This window comes from Hemiscyllium ocellatum, chromosome 4 (genome assembly GCF_020745735.1).
Source record: "Hemiscyllium ocellatum isolate sHemOce1 chromosome 4, sHemOce1.pat.X.cur, whole genome shotgun sequence".
Lineage (NCBI taxonomy): Eukaryota > Metazoa > Chordata > Chondrichthyes > Orectolobiformes > Hemiscylliidae > Hemiscyllium > Hemiscyllium ocellatum.
Window position 1 is genome coordinate 105671062 of NC_083404.1, and position 17408 is coordinate 105688469.

Genomic DNA, 17408 nt, shown 5'->3' on the forward strand with positions numbered 1-17408 from the left:
TTTCCTATCTATGTACATCTCCAAATGTCTTTTATGTTGTAACTGTACTCACCTCCTCCACTTTGTGTGGCAGTTTGTTCCATTAATGCACCATCTACATGCGAAAAGGTTGCTCCTCAGGTCTCTATTTAATCTTTCCCCTCTCACCTTAAAGCTTCACCCTTGAGTTATGGACTCCTTTAAGCTGGGGAAAAGACCATGGCGATTCACCTTCTCCATGTCCCTCATGATTTTATAAACCTCTATAAGGTCACCCCTCAGCCTCCTACACTCCAGGGAAAACAGCCATAGCCTATCCTTATAACTTAAACCTTTCAGTCTCAGTAGCATCCTTGTAAATCTATTATGAACCTTTTTCAGTTTAACAAATCCTTCCTACAACAGGCGACCAGAATTGTATGCAGTACTCCAAATGTGGCCGTACCAACGTCTTATACAGCTGTAATGTGACGTCCCAACTCCTGTACTCACTCATCCGAACGATGAAGGCAAGTGGGCCAAATGCCTTCTTCGCCATCTACCTGTGACGCCACTTTCAAAGAACCATGTACCTGAAACCCTTGGTGTGTTCTCGACAACACTTCCAAGGGCCCTACCATTGAGAGAGAGAGAGTCCGGCCCTGCTTTTTCTTACCATAATGTGACCCCTCATATTTATCTGAACTAAACTCCATCTGTCATTCCTCGGCTCACTGACCTATCAAGATCCCATTGTACTCTTAGATAATCTTCTTCAGTGTCCACTATACCAACAATATTGGTGTTATCCGCAAACTTAGTAAAACATGCTTCCTATATTCTCATCCAAATTGTTTATATCTCCAAATAGTGCTTTTCTCCAAATCTTTAAAAAGTTTACTAGGGCTTCTGGTTGTCACACTCCTCAGTCAAGAGCAGTCACTTTCATCACATCTCTGGAGCTCGGAGATATTTGGACTAAAGGTTATAATATCATTATGAATGGCGATTCATTTTGTGTGCAGGCATTACTTCACTGCATTTTGACATCACTTTGCTGATGATGGCGAGTAGGCTGATGAGGCAAAAGCAGTTGGTTTGGATTTGTCCTTTTTTTGTGGACAGGGCACATCTAGGCAAATTTCCACAGTTGGATGGCTTAGGCATACATCCATTCTGGATGCACATTTTTAGCATCACAGACATGATATTGTCAAGCCCCAGTAGTATACAGACAATTTCTTGCTAAGATGTGCAGCAAAACAATTCAGTTATTGGCTGGCACTCTGGTGGTGGTGGAGCTATATCAACCACTGGTCCCTTCTGGATGAAGAAGATGGTTGCAAATGCTTTAGCCTTGCCTTTCACATTGATGCAAAAAGCAGGACAAATCGAAACCTGTCAGAGAGATGAAAAGGGTAAACAACAGTGCTATCAAGCAGCACACGCTCAGCAATAACCTGCTAGCTGACACACTGCTTGGGTTCTGCCAGAACCACTCAACTCTTGACCTCATTTCAGCCTTGGTTCAAACATGGACAAAAGAGCTAAACTCCAGAGGTATGGGTGCAAGTATCTGCCCTTGACATCAATGCTGCATTTGACTGGGTATGGCATCAAGGAGCCCTAGTAAAACTGGAGTCAACAGGAATCAAGGGAGAGCTCTCTGCAGGTTGGTACAGTGAGGCTATAGTCCTATAAAAAGACAGTTGTGGTTATTGGAGGTCAATCATTTCAACTCCAGGACACCTCTGCAGGAGTTCCTCAGGGTAGATATTTTCAATTAATCGCACAAAGGCCAGACAACAACCATTCCCAGTAAGAGACAATCTAATCATTGCCCCTCGATGTTGAATGATGTCACCATTACTGAATCCCCCAACACCAACATTCTGGGGATTACCATTGACCAGAAACTGAACTAGCCATACAAACTCAGTGGCTACAAGAGCAGATCAAGGGCTAGTAACACTGTTGCAAGTTTTCACTTCTTGATTCCCCAAATTCTGTCCAACATCTACAAGGCTCAAGTGAGAAATGGAAATCTCCCCACCTTCTTGAATGGGTACAGCTCCAACAGTCCTCAAGTTTAACACCACACCCCCATAAAACATCCACTCCCTCCACCACCAATGCTCAGCAGTAGCACGGTGTACCATTCAGAAGTTCACCAAAGATCCTTAGACAACACTTTCTAAACTCATGACTACCTCCGTCTGGAAGGAGCAGGGCAGCAGGGCCATGGGAACAATCACCACCTGCACGTTACCCTCTAAGCCACTCATCTGCCTTAGCACACCTTCAGTATAGCTGGATCAAAATCCCACAATTTCTTCCAGAATGGCCTTGTACCGACAGCAAAAGGTCTGTAGTGGTTCAGGAAAGCAGCTAGCCACCACCTTCTCAACAGCAAATAGGGACATGCAACAAACGCTGGCCATCCAATAACACCCATGTCCCACAGGCAAATTAAAAAAAAACATGCACTGGGCTCCTTTACACTGAGGATAGGGATCCTTTCAAAGCTTCTCCAGCTGGTGTCATTGTCCACTGCCATTTACATCTAGATTACTTTGCTGTCTCAAGCATGCTGCTTAGTCCTATGTTGTAGTTCACCATATTAGGATCTCATCTTCAGTTATGGTACTGTTCGTGATTATATGGCAGTTTCATGATACTCAATAGTATTTATTCACAATTTAGTAATTACATTCAAATTCTCCAGCAATATTGGGGCTTGAACTCATGTCTTGGGGACATCAATCTGGACCTACGATTACTCGTCTAGTAACATACCCAACAGGGTACCTTATCCCTCTGTGTGAATGAAACAGACACAAGTGTGAAATACCAATACAGAACTGAATATACTTATGAAGAGTTACTTCACAGATTTCCGCTTGGGCAGACTTAGTAATTCCCCTGGGAAAGAGAAAAGCACTTAATTTGTACTTATCTAGTAACTTTTCATTCCCTTAATAATTCACTTGTACAAGAGATTATCAGAAGTGGAGTCATTGATGATTATTATGCAGGAAAACGCAGCAACCCTAAATGGCCTATTAAGCTGTTAGCAGGGGAACACTGGCACACAAACAATGGTTATTTTAAAACTCATTCTTGGGCTGATAGTATCACTGGCAGAGCCAGCATGTATTCCACATTCTGAGTTGCCCTGGTCAGTATAGCTGAATGTTTGTCAGACTATTTCAGAGGGCAGTTGAGGAGTCCAACCAAGTCATACATTGACCGGATTGGCTAAGAACAGCAGGTTTGCTTCACTAAAACAAGTTCGTGAACCAGCTGAGTTTGGTAGCTGACTGGTCACTTTTGCTGGTTTTAACTTTTAACTTTTAGATTTTAAAAACTGAATTGCAATTCACAAATTGCTAGTGCGATTTTAATATTCCCTCAATTACTAATTAAGTAACATAATCACCAGACCACTACCAAAAGCGTGAGGGGATCTTTTAACATCCATCTCAATACAACAGGAGCACCTCAACTTAACATCTCATCAGAAAAATAAACCTGTCGTACTGCAGCAGTCCCTCAGTGTGATACTGATGCGACAGCTGAGATTACATGCTCCAGTCCTAGAGCGGAGCAGGATCACATAGTATTTTGTCTGATAAGAGCGGCACAAACTTAAGAAAATCTTAAAAACAAACTTTGGTTAAATTTCATATCCACAAAACAGTCATGAATTTTTGGTTTCCACTAGTTGGGTGTTAAGCTTTCCATATTATAGGCAGCACTGATACACATCCTGTAAGTGAAGGATTAAGGGTATTCTAACGAATGTATTCATCATGATAAAAAAGGTTCAAAATCCAGAAAGAGAGAAATCATTTTCTGATGTAGGTGAGCTCAGTACAAGACATAATCTGAGTTGTTGAGGGATAAAATCAGAAAATACCTCTTCACTCAATTAAATACTCTCTACTGAAAGACTGTGAATGCTGGGCCAATTGAAATATTGAAGATCGAGATTGATAGATTTTTGTTGGAACTGAGGTAGTTATTTGTTTCTCATTATTCATGGGACATTGACGATGCGGACGAGGTCAGCATTTATTTCCCATCGACAGTTTCCACAAGGGTGCCTACTCTAATTGGACTGAGGTAACAGAATGATGGCACAGACATGAGGGGTTGATTGGCCTACGTCTGGTGCACAAATGCAGCACTGTGACTTCCGAACCCCAAAGTCCAGAGAAACAAATTCAGCACAGTCCATCTCCAACATCTACCTCATGCTGACTGCCAGATAACAACTGGTCACTGCACCAATAACAAAAAACAAAAATTGCTGGAAAAGCTCAGCAGGTATGGCAGCATCTATATAAAAAGAAATCAGAGTTAACGTTTCGCTCAGAACAGTTTTGAGGAAAGGTCACTTACCCGAAACGTTAAATCATATTTTCCTCTACAGATGCTGGTAGACCAGCTGAGCAATTTGTTTGTTTCTGATTTACAGCATCCTCAATTCTTTCATTTTTACTGCAAATGGCTAAATGTAAACTAAGTCAGAAGTCGCACGATACCAGTTTATAGTCCAACAGGTTTATTTGACCCTCACCTGACAAAGCAGCAGCACTCCGAAAGCTTGTGATATGAAATACACCTGCTGGACTATACCTTGGTGTTGTGGGACTTCTGACTTTGTCCACCCCAGTCCAACACCGGCACCTCCACATCATAAATTCAAACAAACATCAGCTCCCATGAGCTGGAATAGTGAGGACCATTGTGCCCAATTGGCTGTGGGTTCAGTCCTTGAATTCTGCCAAATGAATAATAGTGCGAACATTGAGTTCAGAGCTGAAAATGTGTTGCTGAAAAAGCGCAGCAGGTCAGGCAGCATCCAGGGAACAGGAGATTCGATGTTTCGGGCATAAGCCCTCCTTCAGGAATTCCTGAAGAAGGGCTTATGCCCGAAACGTTGAATCTCCTGTTCCCTGGATGCTGCCTGACCTGCTGCGCTTTTTCAGCAACACATTTTCAGCTCTGAACTCCAGCATCTGCAGACCTCACTTTCTCCTCGAACATTGAGTTCAGTCCACTTAACAACCAGGTGAGGAGGGGGGGAAACTGAACTAGAGTACATTCTTCTTCACCTGAGAATCTTCACTCAAAAACATGTTTGTGCGGGTGTCAGTTCAGTTTGTGTTATGACCCTTCTTGCAATGGAATCACCAATGTGGCTAAGCTTGCAACTGAAGAGCATGCTCTTTGCTATGGTACAGTGTTGGAGCACTGTAGTCACCAAAGAACCACAAGTTGACATGTGAAATCAGTGGACAGTAACTAATGCATTGAATCCAAGGACAATTGCTGGAGCCACTGATTATGTAAAAATTAAGCTGCAAAGTGAAAAGGATGGAAGTTGTGCAAGGAAATGAAAAGAAACCCAACATGAAGGCAGAGGCATGTTAAAACAAAAATTTCAAAGCAAGTTCATGGTGAATTAATATTGTCCAAACTCAACCAATGTCAGACCCCTTACTTCAAGAGTCCATTTGAGCAATAAACTAAACATATAGAGGAATTATTTCCAGATATAGAAGCTCAAGTCAAGTCCTAACAATACAACAAACACTGCATTGCATCTTGATAACGGGAAAACTAAGTATGCACCCAGTGAACATCTGTAACAATAATTTGCAACATGAACCCCACTCAGACCCATTTCAGAACAAAGCAGGAAATTGGCAAGTACAAACTGTGGAACATCAGCATCGGCGCTTCAGACCACAGTGAGGCTCCTCGAGTTCCCAGGCCAGCACTGAGCACGAGTTAGGATCAGAAGGATCACGCTCAACTTGTTGATTGTCAACTGAATATTGCAATGTGGTGTATCATTGGAAACGTCAAGCCAGCCCCAAAACCCTGGCTTCTCATGTTGTTGCATACTGCTCTGTCCATTCACCGAGATGCTGCAACCTTCTGGGAAATCCAGGAAACTGAAGAAAATGAACATCTCCTTGTTCACCAGGACCTCAGCAACACCGCTCAACACTACTCGAAGCTGCATACGCCCTTTTGGACCCACATATTTAATCTTCGACAATACGACTTCAACCCATAAAGCAGCCTGGAAAGCCAAATGGAGTGGTTCGTCAAGAGAAGTCATAAAAACATTGAAAAAGACTTGACAAAAAGATTTCTGGCTTCAAAGAACATAAGAAACAGAAGCAAGATTAGTTCGCTTAGAACTCCTTCAGCTTCACCATTCATTAAAATCGGCCTAAACTTGGCTTCGATTCCAATTTACTGACTCTCTCCATAACTTTCCTTTAGTTCAAAAGTCTGTCCATGTCAGCAACGAAAATATTTCATAATGCAGCTGCCTGGGGTAGAGAATTCCAAAAGAATCATGACCCTCAAAGTGAATAAATTCCTCAACTCTGACATAGACAGTATGCTGAAATTATGCTGATTTCTAAATTCACAACAAAGGCAGACATTCTGTCAGCATTTAGATTAGATTCCCTACAGGTCCCAACCAGTCCACACCGACCCTCCGAAGAGTAACCCACCCAGACCCACTACCCTCTGACTAATGCACCTATTGCTATAGGCAATTTAGCATGGCCAATTCTCCTGACCTACACATGTTTGGACTGTGGGAGGAAACCCACGCAGACACGGGGAGAATGTGCAAACTCCACACAGTCACCCAAGGCTGGAATCAAACCTGGGACCTGGTGCTGTGAGGCAGCAGTGCAAACCACTGAGCCACCGTACCTTGCCACCTTTCAGAAAGTCAATTGAAAAAAAAAGAGAGAATTGTGTAATTGTGCAAATGTGGTCACCCAGAGTAGATCATGGAACATTTAATACATTGAGGAGCAATTCACAGAACAGGCCCAATTACCTGGCTTGAGTACCTGACTATAAAGTTATGATTGTTACTTTAAGATAGGGAGGAGGAGAAGGGGGAAAGAGAATGAGAGAGGTTGAATGCTAATCTCAAGAGTGGAGAAAGATCTCACAATCCCACCCAAGTTTCTTTCCTCCTGTGCTTTGTATATTTTAATGACCAATTCAGAAGTGGCTCAGTGTCATCAAAGACAGCGCCACGAATATTTACTTCTAGGGAAGTACTACCAATCAAGTTAACCAAGGAAACCTAGAATTCCAAATCACAATATTGCAGCTTGTGCCAATCTGACATGTTTTAGCTTACATGCCCACCGGTAACAGATAGTTTATTTTTTCAGAGACTCTCAATTACCTCAAATGACTTCAGGCAAAGGATCTTCCAGCACTGTTTGAAAAGGGGAGTTCTCCTGGTGCCAGGATCAATATTTACCCCACAACCATCACCACAAAACATAGCGCGATCAACCATTTAATTGCAGTTTGTGGAAACTTGCTTTGCCTAAATTAGATGCAACTTTTTCTACATTGAAAGTGACCACATTTCAAAGGTATTTCACTGTCCATCTCCAAATGTGGTGAAAGGTGTCATGCAAATGTTCCTCTCTTGAAACTCATTGTATGGATCATAAAAAAAAACAGTACAGAAGAGGACCTTCAGTCCATCACATCTGTACTGCAAAAAATAACTAAACTACACTAGTCCCAATTTCCAGCACTTGGCCGTTATCATTGAATAGGAGGACATTTCAAGTGCTCATCTAAGTACATTTTAAAAGCTGAGAGGTTACCAGCCTCAATAACCCTCCCAGGCAGTGCATTCCAAACCTGCACCACCTTCTGAATGAAAATATATTTCAAGTCCCACTAAACCTCCTGCCTTTCACTTCCAGAGTCTGCCCCTTTTCATTGTCCCTTCAACAAAAGAGAACAGTTGTTTTCTGCCAAACTGCCTATACTTTTTATACCTCACTCAGGTTCCCCCCTCAACCTTCACTGCTCTAAAATAGCCCAAGCTTATCCAGAATATTTTCATGTTAAACTGCTCCATCCCAGGTGAATCTCTTCTGCATCCCTCCAGTGCAATCACAGCCTTCCTACAGGGTGGTAACCAGAACTATACGCAGTACTCCATATCCAAAATGTCATGTAAAGCTCTAACACAGCCACCCTGCTCTTATGAACTATACCTCCACTGATACCCAGAAGTTAACCACCCTATTAACTTGCCCTGTCAGTTTCCAGGATGTGTGGACAAGCACCCCAAAATCTCTCGGTTTCTTTGAGCTTTCTAGTGTGTGTCAACAAACCTTTGACTGTCCATCATTAAGTTCTCCCTTTATATTCACTGTATTCATTCCTTTTGGAAAAATGGCTCTTGTGGTACAATGGTAGTGACCCTACCTCGGAATCAGGAGTTTTGCGTTCAAGTGCCTTGGTGCGTCAGAGCATCTCTGAATAGGTTGACGAAAAATACCCAATAAAGGTAAAACTTTCGACCATGCAGTAAACTTGCAAGTGCTCTTGTGGTGCAACGGCAATGGGCTTAGCTCTGGGTCACAAAGTCTGGGTTCAAGCCCCACCTGCCCAAGGCCTGTCTGAACAGGCCGATTAGAAACATCTACACATTCCTTTCCAACCTGTTCATGAGATTTAAAGTTTTCTTGTATTCCTTTCTACTTGAACATGCTCTCCGGACGCACACCTAATTTCACACAGTCTTAGTCTACTGGAGCGCTGCTGGGTGAAAGGGGGTGTCTCTGGATATTCAATGACAATTCTGTACAACTCTCACAAAGAAAAATGTTGGTCAAACAATTGATAGCAACCATACAAAGGGTACCGTCAACTATTAATTCTAAGATATTCCATTCTTTGCGATTTCCTAAGTATACCATCTTGCCTAAAATGTAGCCTCTTCGACCATGCCTTCTTCATTAAAATAAGTGCTACACTACCATTCCCACTGATAGTCAGTACCGCACTTTGCGTGATGGAAGCAACATGCTTGAGGGCATGAAATTAGGAAGAGATGAGCAGTCTTGGCCGAGATACCCAGAGAATTTGACTGCTCATACAGTCAAAGAGCAGTGATGTAGTAAGGGTGCACCACACAGTTTATGGTGCCATTATTCATTCACAACATTAAACTGAGGCCCTGTCTCTCCCCCAAGTTGAATGTGAAAGACACAAGCACAAGTTGAAGAGCCAGGAAGATCTTCCCAGTGTTCTAGTCAATATTTATCCCACAACCAAAATCAAAAACTGGTTGGTTCTCATTACTGAATTCGTTCCTTTGTGTGGGTCTTAGCAAAGCGTGGATGAGTGGATGAGCAAGTTTGTCTTGGATATATCACCGACTATGTCAAAAGTACTCCCCTGGACACTAAGGCCCTTTGGATGCCCTCAGTGGTGAAAGGTACTGTGTAAATTTAGGACATATTGCTAATTTCTCATTTGTTATGAAGGATTATATTAGGAGCGCATAAAAGCCAGTAAATGTTAGAAATCACCATCAGGACAATCACCACCTGAAGGTGCAAATAAAAAGAGCAAATCACAGTTCCGATCCCTCCATCTTAAAACTTGTTCATTTCTTGACAAAGGGTACCCACCCATATCATGAACCCACCTTTACCTTGTCCAAGACCAGCCTACATTTCCAGAATATTCTGCAGATGTCTCATTTTAACATGAACAGTTTGTCAAAGTCCAGCTTGGAAAATTGTGTACAGAAGACTTCCCAGCATAGAGGAGAGTGCTTCAGTGACAGAAAGAGTTCCCTCATTTGAATATTTTGTTCCATTTTAAAAGAATGTAAAATTCTGTCTATTATATGTAGATTTAGAGATCACTTTGATCTGGCTAGCTTGCAATTAGTGAAAGCTTTATCTCAAAATGAATATTTTGCACGTGTTTTAGTATAAAAATGATCATGAATTTTCTTCCTCATGGCTATGAGAGTTTGTGATAACAGCTTGAAATGACTCAAGATGGCATCCAACGGTGTTTTTTTGGCAAATGATGGCCACTATGCATTTGGCTGATTATGTTGACCATTCTGATGTTTACAGCCCTTCATTCTGGCTCCATTGTGTCCAGTGCAGCAAGATGGAGCTAATTGCTGAGTGTTTTATACCAAACATTAACACTTTGCCAAGTAAGAGAACACCCCCACCCCCAACACCCCGGTCAAACAAGCGTTCATCTCTCTCTTCAACTAACCCCTCTTGATCACTCCCACCCGACCTACCATTCTCTCTGTGACTATACCACTGTCCAGCTAAAAAATCCTACTCGGGCTACTCTTTCGTGGCTCAAAACACCAACAGCCAGCCCTACGCCCCCAGTCAGACACTCCACTGGTGCCGCAAGCTTCACCGCCCGCCCATTACATGTACGCGAGCGTCGTGGATTTCGGGCCTTGCATCTCCGTTCCTAATGCTATCCTATGTATCTGTTAATCCTCCCCCTTTCAAAGTTTACCCGCCATTTATTTTACGTTACAGCCAAACAAGGGGTTGGGAGATGGCTGAAGGTAAAACAGGAGGGGATTAAAACGTTAGGAGAGTGACCATCACAGGGGCCTGCGCTCCAATCCTTTTGAGACCTTCCCTGAAGGACCGCTTCGCAAAACAGTCCAAACTCATGGTTTTGCATCCACCCTCTCCCAAATCACATTTCAAATTCCAAGTTTTCTTTTTCTGGGAATCCGCCGTGAAACAACTAAACATATCAATTATATGATAATAATAAATATTTTAATTACTTACTCGGTCGGGTGCTCTGGGTCATAAGCGTCCCCCATCTTCACCGAGCGGCGCTATTTTACTCAAAACATTCAGCATTAAAAAGAAAAAATAATAAAACAACGAGAAAGAAAAAAAAATCCCCCAACGATTATCCCGGCCGGTGTGTAAATTTCTTTCTTTATAAATTTGTCTTCCACCTTCCTATGGAACGTTGCGAGTTTTCCTCCCGAAGCGACTGGTAACTCGACGTTCTGAAATTAGAATCCCGGCGCCCGCGACGTTCCAAAATCGAACCTTTTTGTATCAATTTTCTCCTCCGATCCGATACAAATGTTGCCCTTCAGCTTCATTCCATGCTTGCTGCTCCGCCGCTGGTCGCCTTGTGGAATCCAAACACGAATCCCTTCTTTTAAAACATCCCTTCTATATATATTATTGTACCAAATATAAGTGAAAACACTAGGCACACGATCTTTTTTTAATCCCCGTTTTGCCTCGACAGAAAAAAAACTGTAACGTAAAAAAATCCTCCGTCAGAAAGAAACGAAATTCTTTACATCCAAATCCATTTTAATCTTTTTTTTAATCTGGTTTCTCTCTTGTTTTAAGCACACATTCTATGTGTGTTTTTTTAGGCTCGAGAAAGAACACTAGGACGATGTACGTCGCTCCGTAACAAACGGAAATGAACCGAGATAGTTTTTTTAAAAAGAGACTGGGACTTTCCTGTAAAATCGACAAACGCCTGGGCCAATTGAAAGTGCCTGGCCGACTGGTAAAACTGACATAACAAGCGACATTTTATTATCATTCATTTACAGGAGTTAACTGCTGCGAATCGCCAGGTTTGTGTTTGTTTCTTTCTGCAATTAGAGATATGGGTTTGTTTGTGGAATAACGTCTGTTCTCATTTTTCTTCTTAAAAGTTTCAATTTAAAAGAAAATTGTAACGATTCAAAAACACTTGGTCATGGGGTGGAAAAAAATCAATTCGTTATAATGAATTCTGTTTATAATTTTTAATAAAAAATTTGCACCTTGTTTTTAAAACTTTAAAGAGGTGAACGACACTCTTGATTGTACGAGAGACAATTTCCTCAATCGCTTTCGAACCGCCTGGCACTTTCAGTTTTTTATGTCTTTGATACGATGCCTCTTCCTTAGCAACAGACTGTGACCAATTGAGTTACTGTAGAGTACAGGACTGTGTAGAATGATAACACGTGCATCGTTAGTTGTTCAGAGTTTTTTTTTGGAAACAGCAGCATGTAAAACTGATTTCAGAAACGCCGAGGTTTTGAGTCCTAAAAAAATGTTATTCTAGGCTTGTGCCTATGCCCCCATATCGAAATTTCCTCTGTATATTTATACCAGGTAGAATTGGAAAGTTCCATTCCCAGAAGGCTGTGATTGAACACTCTGGGATTTTCCTACTATTACTTCCTATTCATAGTTTTAATGGTTATACTGAACTCTGAGACCAAGCCCCAGTCCATAGACTTAAATGAGATTGAAACTTCAGTGTAGTTCAGAAACAGTCCTTTGTTGGCTTAATATCTCACCTGCAACATCCAGTACTGTTGGGTCTGCTGTTTCAGATCCCATGATAAATACCTATTTGAAGAATAGGGCCCAGGACTATGTTAATTTTTCAACCACTTCAAATAACCTATGTCATCTATCTGTGTGTATAACCCATGTCTCCCTTTTCCATTCCTTGTATCTTGTTGTCAGCTGGCACAGTTGGTGAGACACTTGCTTCTGAGTCATAAGCATAGGGTTTCATGGAAAAGGTGCTTTGGCCCATCATGTTTATATCAAGCATCTAGGATCATAGAATCATGACTGTGTGGAAGAGGCCATTTGGACCATTGAATCTGCACCAACCCTCTGAACACCATCCCACCCAGATCCAGTCCCCCCACCCTATCCCTGTAACCCCATATTTACCATGGCTAACCCACCTAGCCTGCACATCACTGGATACCACGGGACAATTTACCATCGCCAACCCACTTAACCTGCACATCACTGGATGACATGGGAAGAAATCCCCACAGACCCTGGGAGGCAATGGCCTAGTGGTATTGTGATTGGTTTGTTAATCCAGAAACACAGCTAATGTTCTGGGGACATAGGTTTAAATCCAGCCATAGCAAATGGTGGAATTGAATTCACTCAGGAATTAAGAGTCTAATGACCACCATGAAATCATTGCCAATTGTCAGGAAAAAAACTCATCTGATTCACTAATGTCCTTTTACGGAAGGAAACTGTTGGCCTACATGTGACTCCAGACCCACAGCAATGTGGTTGACTCATAACTCCCCTGTGAGCAATAAATGGCCAGTCATACCCTCATTCCATGGGAGAAAGTGCAAACGCCACACAGACAGTCACCTAAGGCTGAAATCACCTCTGTACAGCTCTAGTCACATTTGGCCCATTGCCTCGTTTGGTATGGTGCTTTAAGTGAACTTCTAAGTTCTTATACACTGTGATGATTCCCTCCTATACCATTCTGTCAGACCATGAGTTCCAGATGCCCACTACCCTCTGTAAATGAAAATACTTTCTGTCCTTTATCTTAAAAAATATGCCCACTACTAAGAGGAAAAGTTTCTTCCTGTCCATCCTATCTGTAACCCTCTTAATTTTGACCACCGCTCCTCAGCCTCCTTTGCCATAAGGAAATCAGCCCAATATTTAACGTCATAGCAAAAACACGCTGGCATGGTGAATCTACTCTGCCCCTGCCCCATGCAATCACATCCTTCCTATAGGACAGCAATCAGAACTGCACATAGTACTCCAGCTATGCCTGAACTAATGTGCTACATAGCTACCAGCTTGTTCTTCTATTCAATACCTTGACTAATAAAGTTTAAAATTCACACAACACCAGGTTATAATCCAACAAGTTTATTTGAAAGTACAAGCTTTTGGAGCGCTGCTCCTTCATCAGATGGCTAATGGGGCAGAATCATAGAACACAGAATTTATAGTAAAAGTTCAAAGTGTCATACAACTGATGTGATGTATTGAACAAACCTAGATTACTGTTAAGTCTTTAATCACTTAGAATGCAGGTTTTGATTGATTATTATGTAGATCCCAGAACTTCTTTCAAGTCACAATTCTGAGACAACTTAAGGTTTTATCAATACTTTTTAAAAGTGACATCTCACTCAGACAATGCATTAAAGGTGTAAGGTTAGAGTCTGTCTGTATCCAAACCTTAAATCAGATTGGTTTTATTTCCAAAGTAGGAATTTTATAAAATGTCACATTTGTAGGCAGTCAGTCATTGTGACATTTATTTCAGATTTCTAGCATCCACAATATTTTGCTTTTATTATTTGAAACATAAGGTTCTGAGTTGAAGTCCAACTCCAGGATTTGAGAACAAAATTCAAGGCCAACCCTCCAGTTTAGTACTGAAAGGGCATTGCATTTGTTTGATGTGCCGTCTGTCAAATGAGATATTTAATCTTGGTCTACCTAGTCGGGTGAATGCAAAAGATCCCATGGCAGTATTTGAAGAGGAGCAGGGGAGTTATCCCTGGTGTCCAGGTCAATATTTATCCCTCAGCCAACATTGTAAATTAGCTGCTGTATTTTGAGATAATCACCGTGATTCAACTTCACAAGCACTTCATTGTCTGTGAAGCACTTTAAGGCATTCGGTGGTTATGAGAGTCACTATCAGGATGCAAGTCTTTCTTTTCTTTCAACTGCTGTTTGTCTCTCACGGTCCAATAACAATTTTAACATGACCTGCACAGTGGGAAGGGGGTGGGTGTGCGTTCGTTGCCCACTTTAGATTTTTCCGAATTGTTTTTACAACCAGAATGATTTTGTTCTCAGTGTTAAAAAAGTGGCTGTGTTCAGATGAGTATTCACTTTCTCTTTTTCTCCTTTAAACCCTATTCCATGCTTGTTGCTTGCTATGGGCACTATACATTGGGATTCTGTACGCCATGAGATATGGCCACCATTTTCTTCTTTTCCTGTAGGAATGTCCACCATTTGGCTACAGATTGGGCAATGTGGCAATCAAGTCGGACAGGAATGGTGGAAGCTGGTTACCAATGAAAAGGCTCCAAATTCTACCTTGGACAGGTCAGTGATTTCCCCCTGGAACCTGACTGTAACTGAAAACACTGTGAATCTGGGATAATTAGAGCTTTTAAGACTGAGACAAATAGAATTGATTGTTTGTTAAGGGTATCATGCAATCAAGATAACGAGCAACGATGGGTAAGTAGTGTTGAGCTGTGATGTAATTGGCTAATTAGATGGTAGATCATGATCAAAGGGTTGAATGGCCTGCTCTTGTTCCTTGCTCCTGTGTTTCAATGTTGTATTTAGTTTTCAAGTTGTCCATGGGCCTGGAGAGGTCTGCTGTATGGCACCCTCGGGAGTTAATGAATAAAATCACCACTTTGTGTAGCACTAAACCACAAAGAACAAAAGATTTCAAGCTTGAATGTAGACCTGTGCTGGAGTAGGTGATCTCAGAGGAGCAGCAGCAGCTGTATGAATCACTCTGGCCTCCTCCACAGGTACGGTTTCCTCTGTGTACTTTGAATTTGAAGCAACTCGGAGCAAGTGAGGACGGCAGATACTGAAGAGTCCGAGTCGAAAAGTTGGGGGGGGGGGGGCTGGAAATGCACAGTAGGTCAGGCAGCATCTGAGGAGCAGGAGAGTCAATGTTTTAGGCATAAGCTCCTGCACTTCGGATGCTTTTCCAGCACCACCCTTTTCCACTCTACTTTGAATTTGACCCTAAGTAGGATGGGAAGAAGTAGAAGTGATTTAACTTCTGATTGTTACACACTGACCTTTGTTAGTTATCGACTGGCTGAAGAGGGTATTGGAGCCAGCAAATGTGCCCCATAATTTCAAAATGCCTGTCAGCACCCATTCCTGCACTTCACCAATGAATAATGGGAAATTCCATGGACTGTTGTACCCAGTCAGGGCTATGGCCTTGAGACAAGTGAAGACAAAAGTTGGGGAAAAATAGCCAAAAGAACCTACCTGTCGGGTAAAATAGAACATGGAAAAATGTGTGCGGGGTCAGATGTGTAGAGAGCAGGCAATCTCCCTGACCAGATGTGTATATACCCTCTTTTTCAAGTCAAATGAAAATAGACCAGGAACTATTTTCAAAACAAAGCCTGGCTCTGAGGATACCTAGAGTCACAGAGTTGTACAGCACAGAAACAGATCCTTTGGTCCAACCCATTCATGCCAATCAGATGTCCGAAATTAATCTATTCCCATTTGCCAGGAGTTAGCCCATATTGCTCTCAACCTTTCCTATTCATGTATCTATCCAGATGTCTTTTAAAATGTTGTGATTGTACCAGTCTCCACCACTTCCTCTGGTAGCTTGTTCCATACACACACTACTCTCTGCATGGAAAAGGTGTCCTTTAGCTCCCTTTTATATTTTTTTCATGTCTAATTTTGGACTCCTCTAACCTAGGAAAAAGACCATGGCTATTCGCCCTAACCACGCCCCTCATGATTTTATAAACCTCTGTCAGGACACCTGCCATCCTTTGACGATCCAGGGAAAACAGCCCCAGACTTTCCGTGTAGCTCAAACCCTCCAACCCTGGCAACATCCGTGTAACTCTTTTTCTGCATCATTTCAAGTTTAACAACATCAGTCCTATAACAGAGAGACCAGATTTTAATACAGTATTCCAAAAATGGCCTAACCCATATCCTGTACAGCCACAACATGACATCCCAACTCCAATAAGCAATGCACTGACCAACAAAGGCAAGTGTACCAAACGTCTTCTTCACTGTGCTGTCTACCTGTGACCCCACCTTTGATGAACTATGAACATGCGCCCCCCCCACGTCTCCTTGTTTGGCATCTCTCCCCAGGATCCTATCATTGAGTGTATAAGTCCTGCTCTGATTTGCCTTACCAAAATGCAATATCTTACATTTATTTAAATTAAACTCCATCTGCCACTCCTGAGCCCATCGGCTTGTCTGCTCAAGGTCCCGTAGTACTCTGCAATAATCTTTGAACCATTTTGATGGTTATGGTTTAATTTTCTTTTCAACCTGCTGTTGTTAGTGTTCTGTATTAATTCCATTATTTATCTTTAAAAAGAAAGAAATATGATGTAAAATGATGCTGAGTTATCAGACTAATGAGATTTGGATTTCTAATGGAAGATTTGTGATCTGGAATTGTGAGGAGGCCTTTTCTAACAGGAACGAATGGAGAATTTAGGACTTTCCACACTGGTGTTCCTCATCAGTCAGGAACATGTCACCAGCCTTTTAGCAGCCCTGTTTGTGGAGTATCTGTTGTCCAACAAATAAAGGCTTTAACTGGTGATCTTTAAAGGAAATAGTTTGTACTTTTGTATTATTATGGTATGGCACATAGGTGTTTAATAGCCAATATTTCTATCATGTCTATTCCTACCTTTAACAGCACCTTACATGACCACAGCACTACCCAAAACATTTGAAGTGCCTTTATAGCATAATCACTCTGTATTGGAGGAAATGTAATTGGCCAATTTGTGCACAGTAAGGTCCCAGCAACAGAGATATGTTACCAGTTAATCTGTTTCGTTTAGACTTGCTGAGGGATAAATAGTTGCTAATACATGAGGAAGAATTACCCTGTTTGATTTCACACTTTCATGGGATCCGTTATTTCCACACTAAAGGGCAGATTGGCCTTGGTTTAATGTTTCATCTGGAAGGCAAATCTCTGACACCTCAGTGCAATAACGAGGGAGCACTGCACTAACAACCTAGGTCATGTGT

General features: G+C 41.9%; 2 protein-coding genes across 5 annotated transcripts in view; one reads left to right on the plus strand and one right to left on the minus strand.

Moving 5' to 3' along the window:
* setd2 (SET domain containing 2, histone lysine methyltransferase) overlaps window positions 1-11118 on the minus strand; it is a 124338-nt gene extending 113220 nt beyond the window's left edge. For 2 of the 3 annotated variants that reach the window (XM_060823727.1, XM_060823725.1), the window contains exon 1: window positions 10617-11118. In XM_060823727.1, the coding sequence (XP_060679710.1) occupies window positions 10617-10651 (35 nt within the window). In that variant the 5' untranslated portion in view covers window positions 10652-11118. Of the gene's footprint in view, window positions 1-5684; window positions 5772-10616 lie in introns of those variants that run through there. The other variant, XM_060823726.1, reaches the window with a different exon arrangement.
* Window positions 11119-11368: 250 nt separating this feature from the next.
* Window positions 11369-17408, plus strand: part of LOC132815479 (tubulin delta chain-like) — an 84192-nt gene continuing 78152 nt past the window's right edge. For both annotated transcript variants that reach the window (XM_060824441.1, XM_060824442.1), the window contains exons 1-2: window positions 11369-11440; window positions 14612-14717. In XM_060824441.1, coding sequence (XP_060680424.1) covers window positions 14614-14717 — 104 coding nt within the window. In that variant the 5' untranslated portion in view covers window positions 11369-11440; window positions 14612-14613. The remainder of the gene's footprint in view (window positions 11441-14611; window positions 14718-17408) is intronic.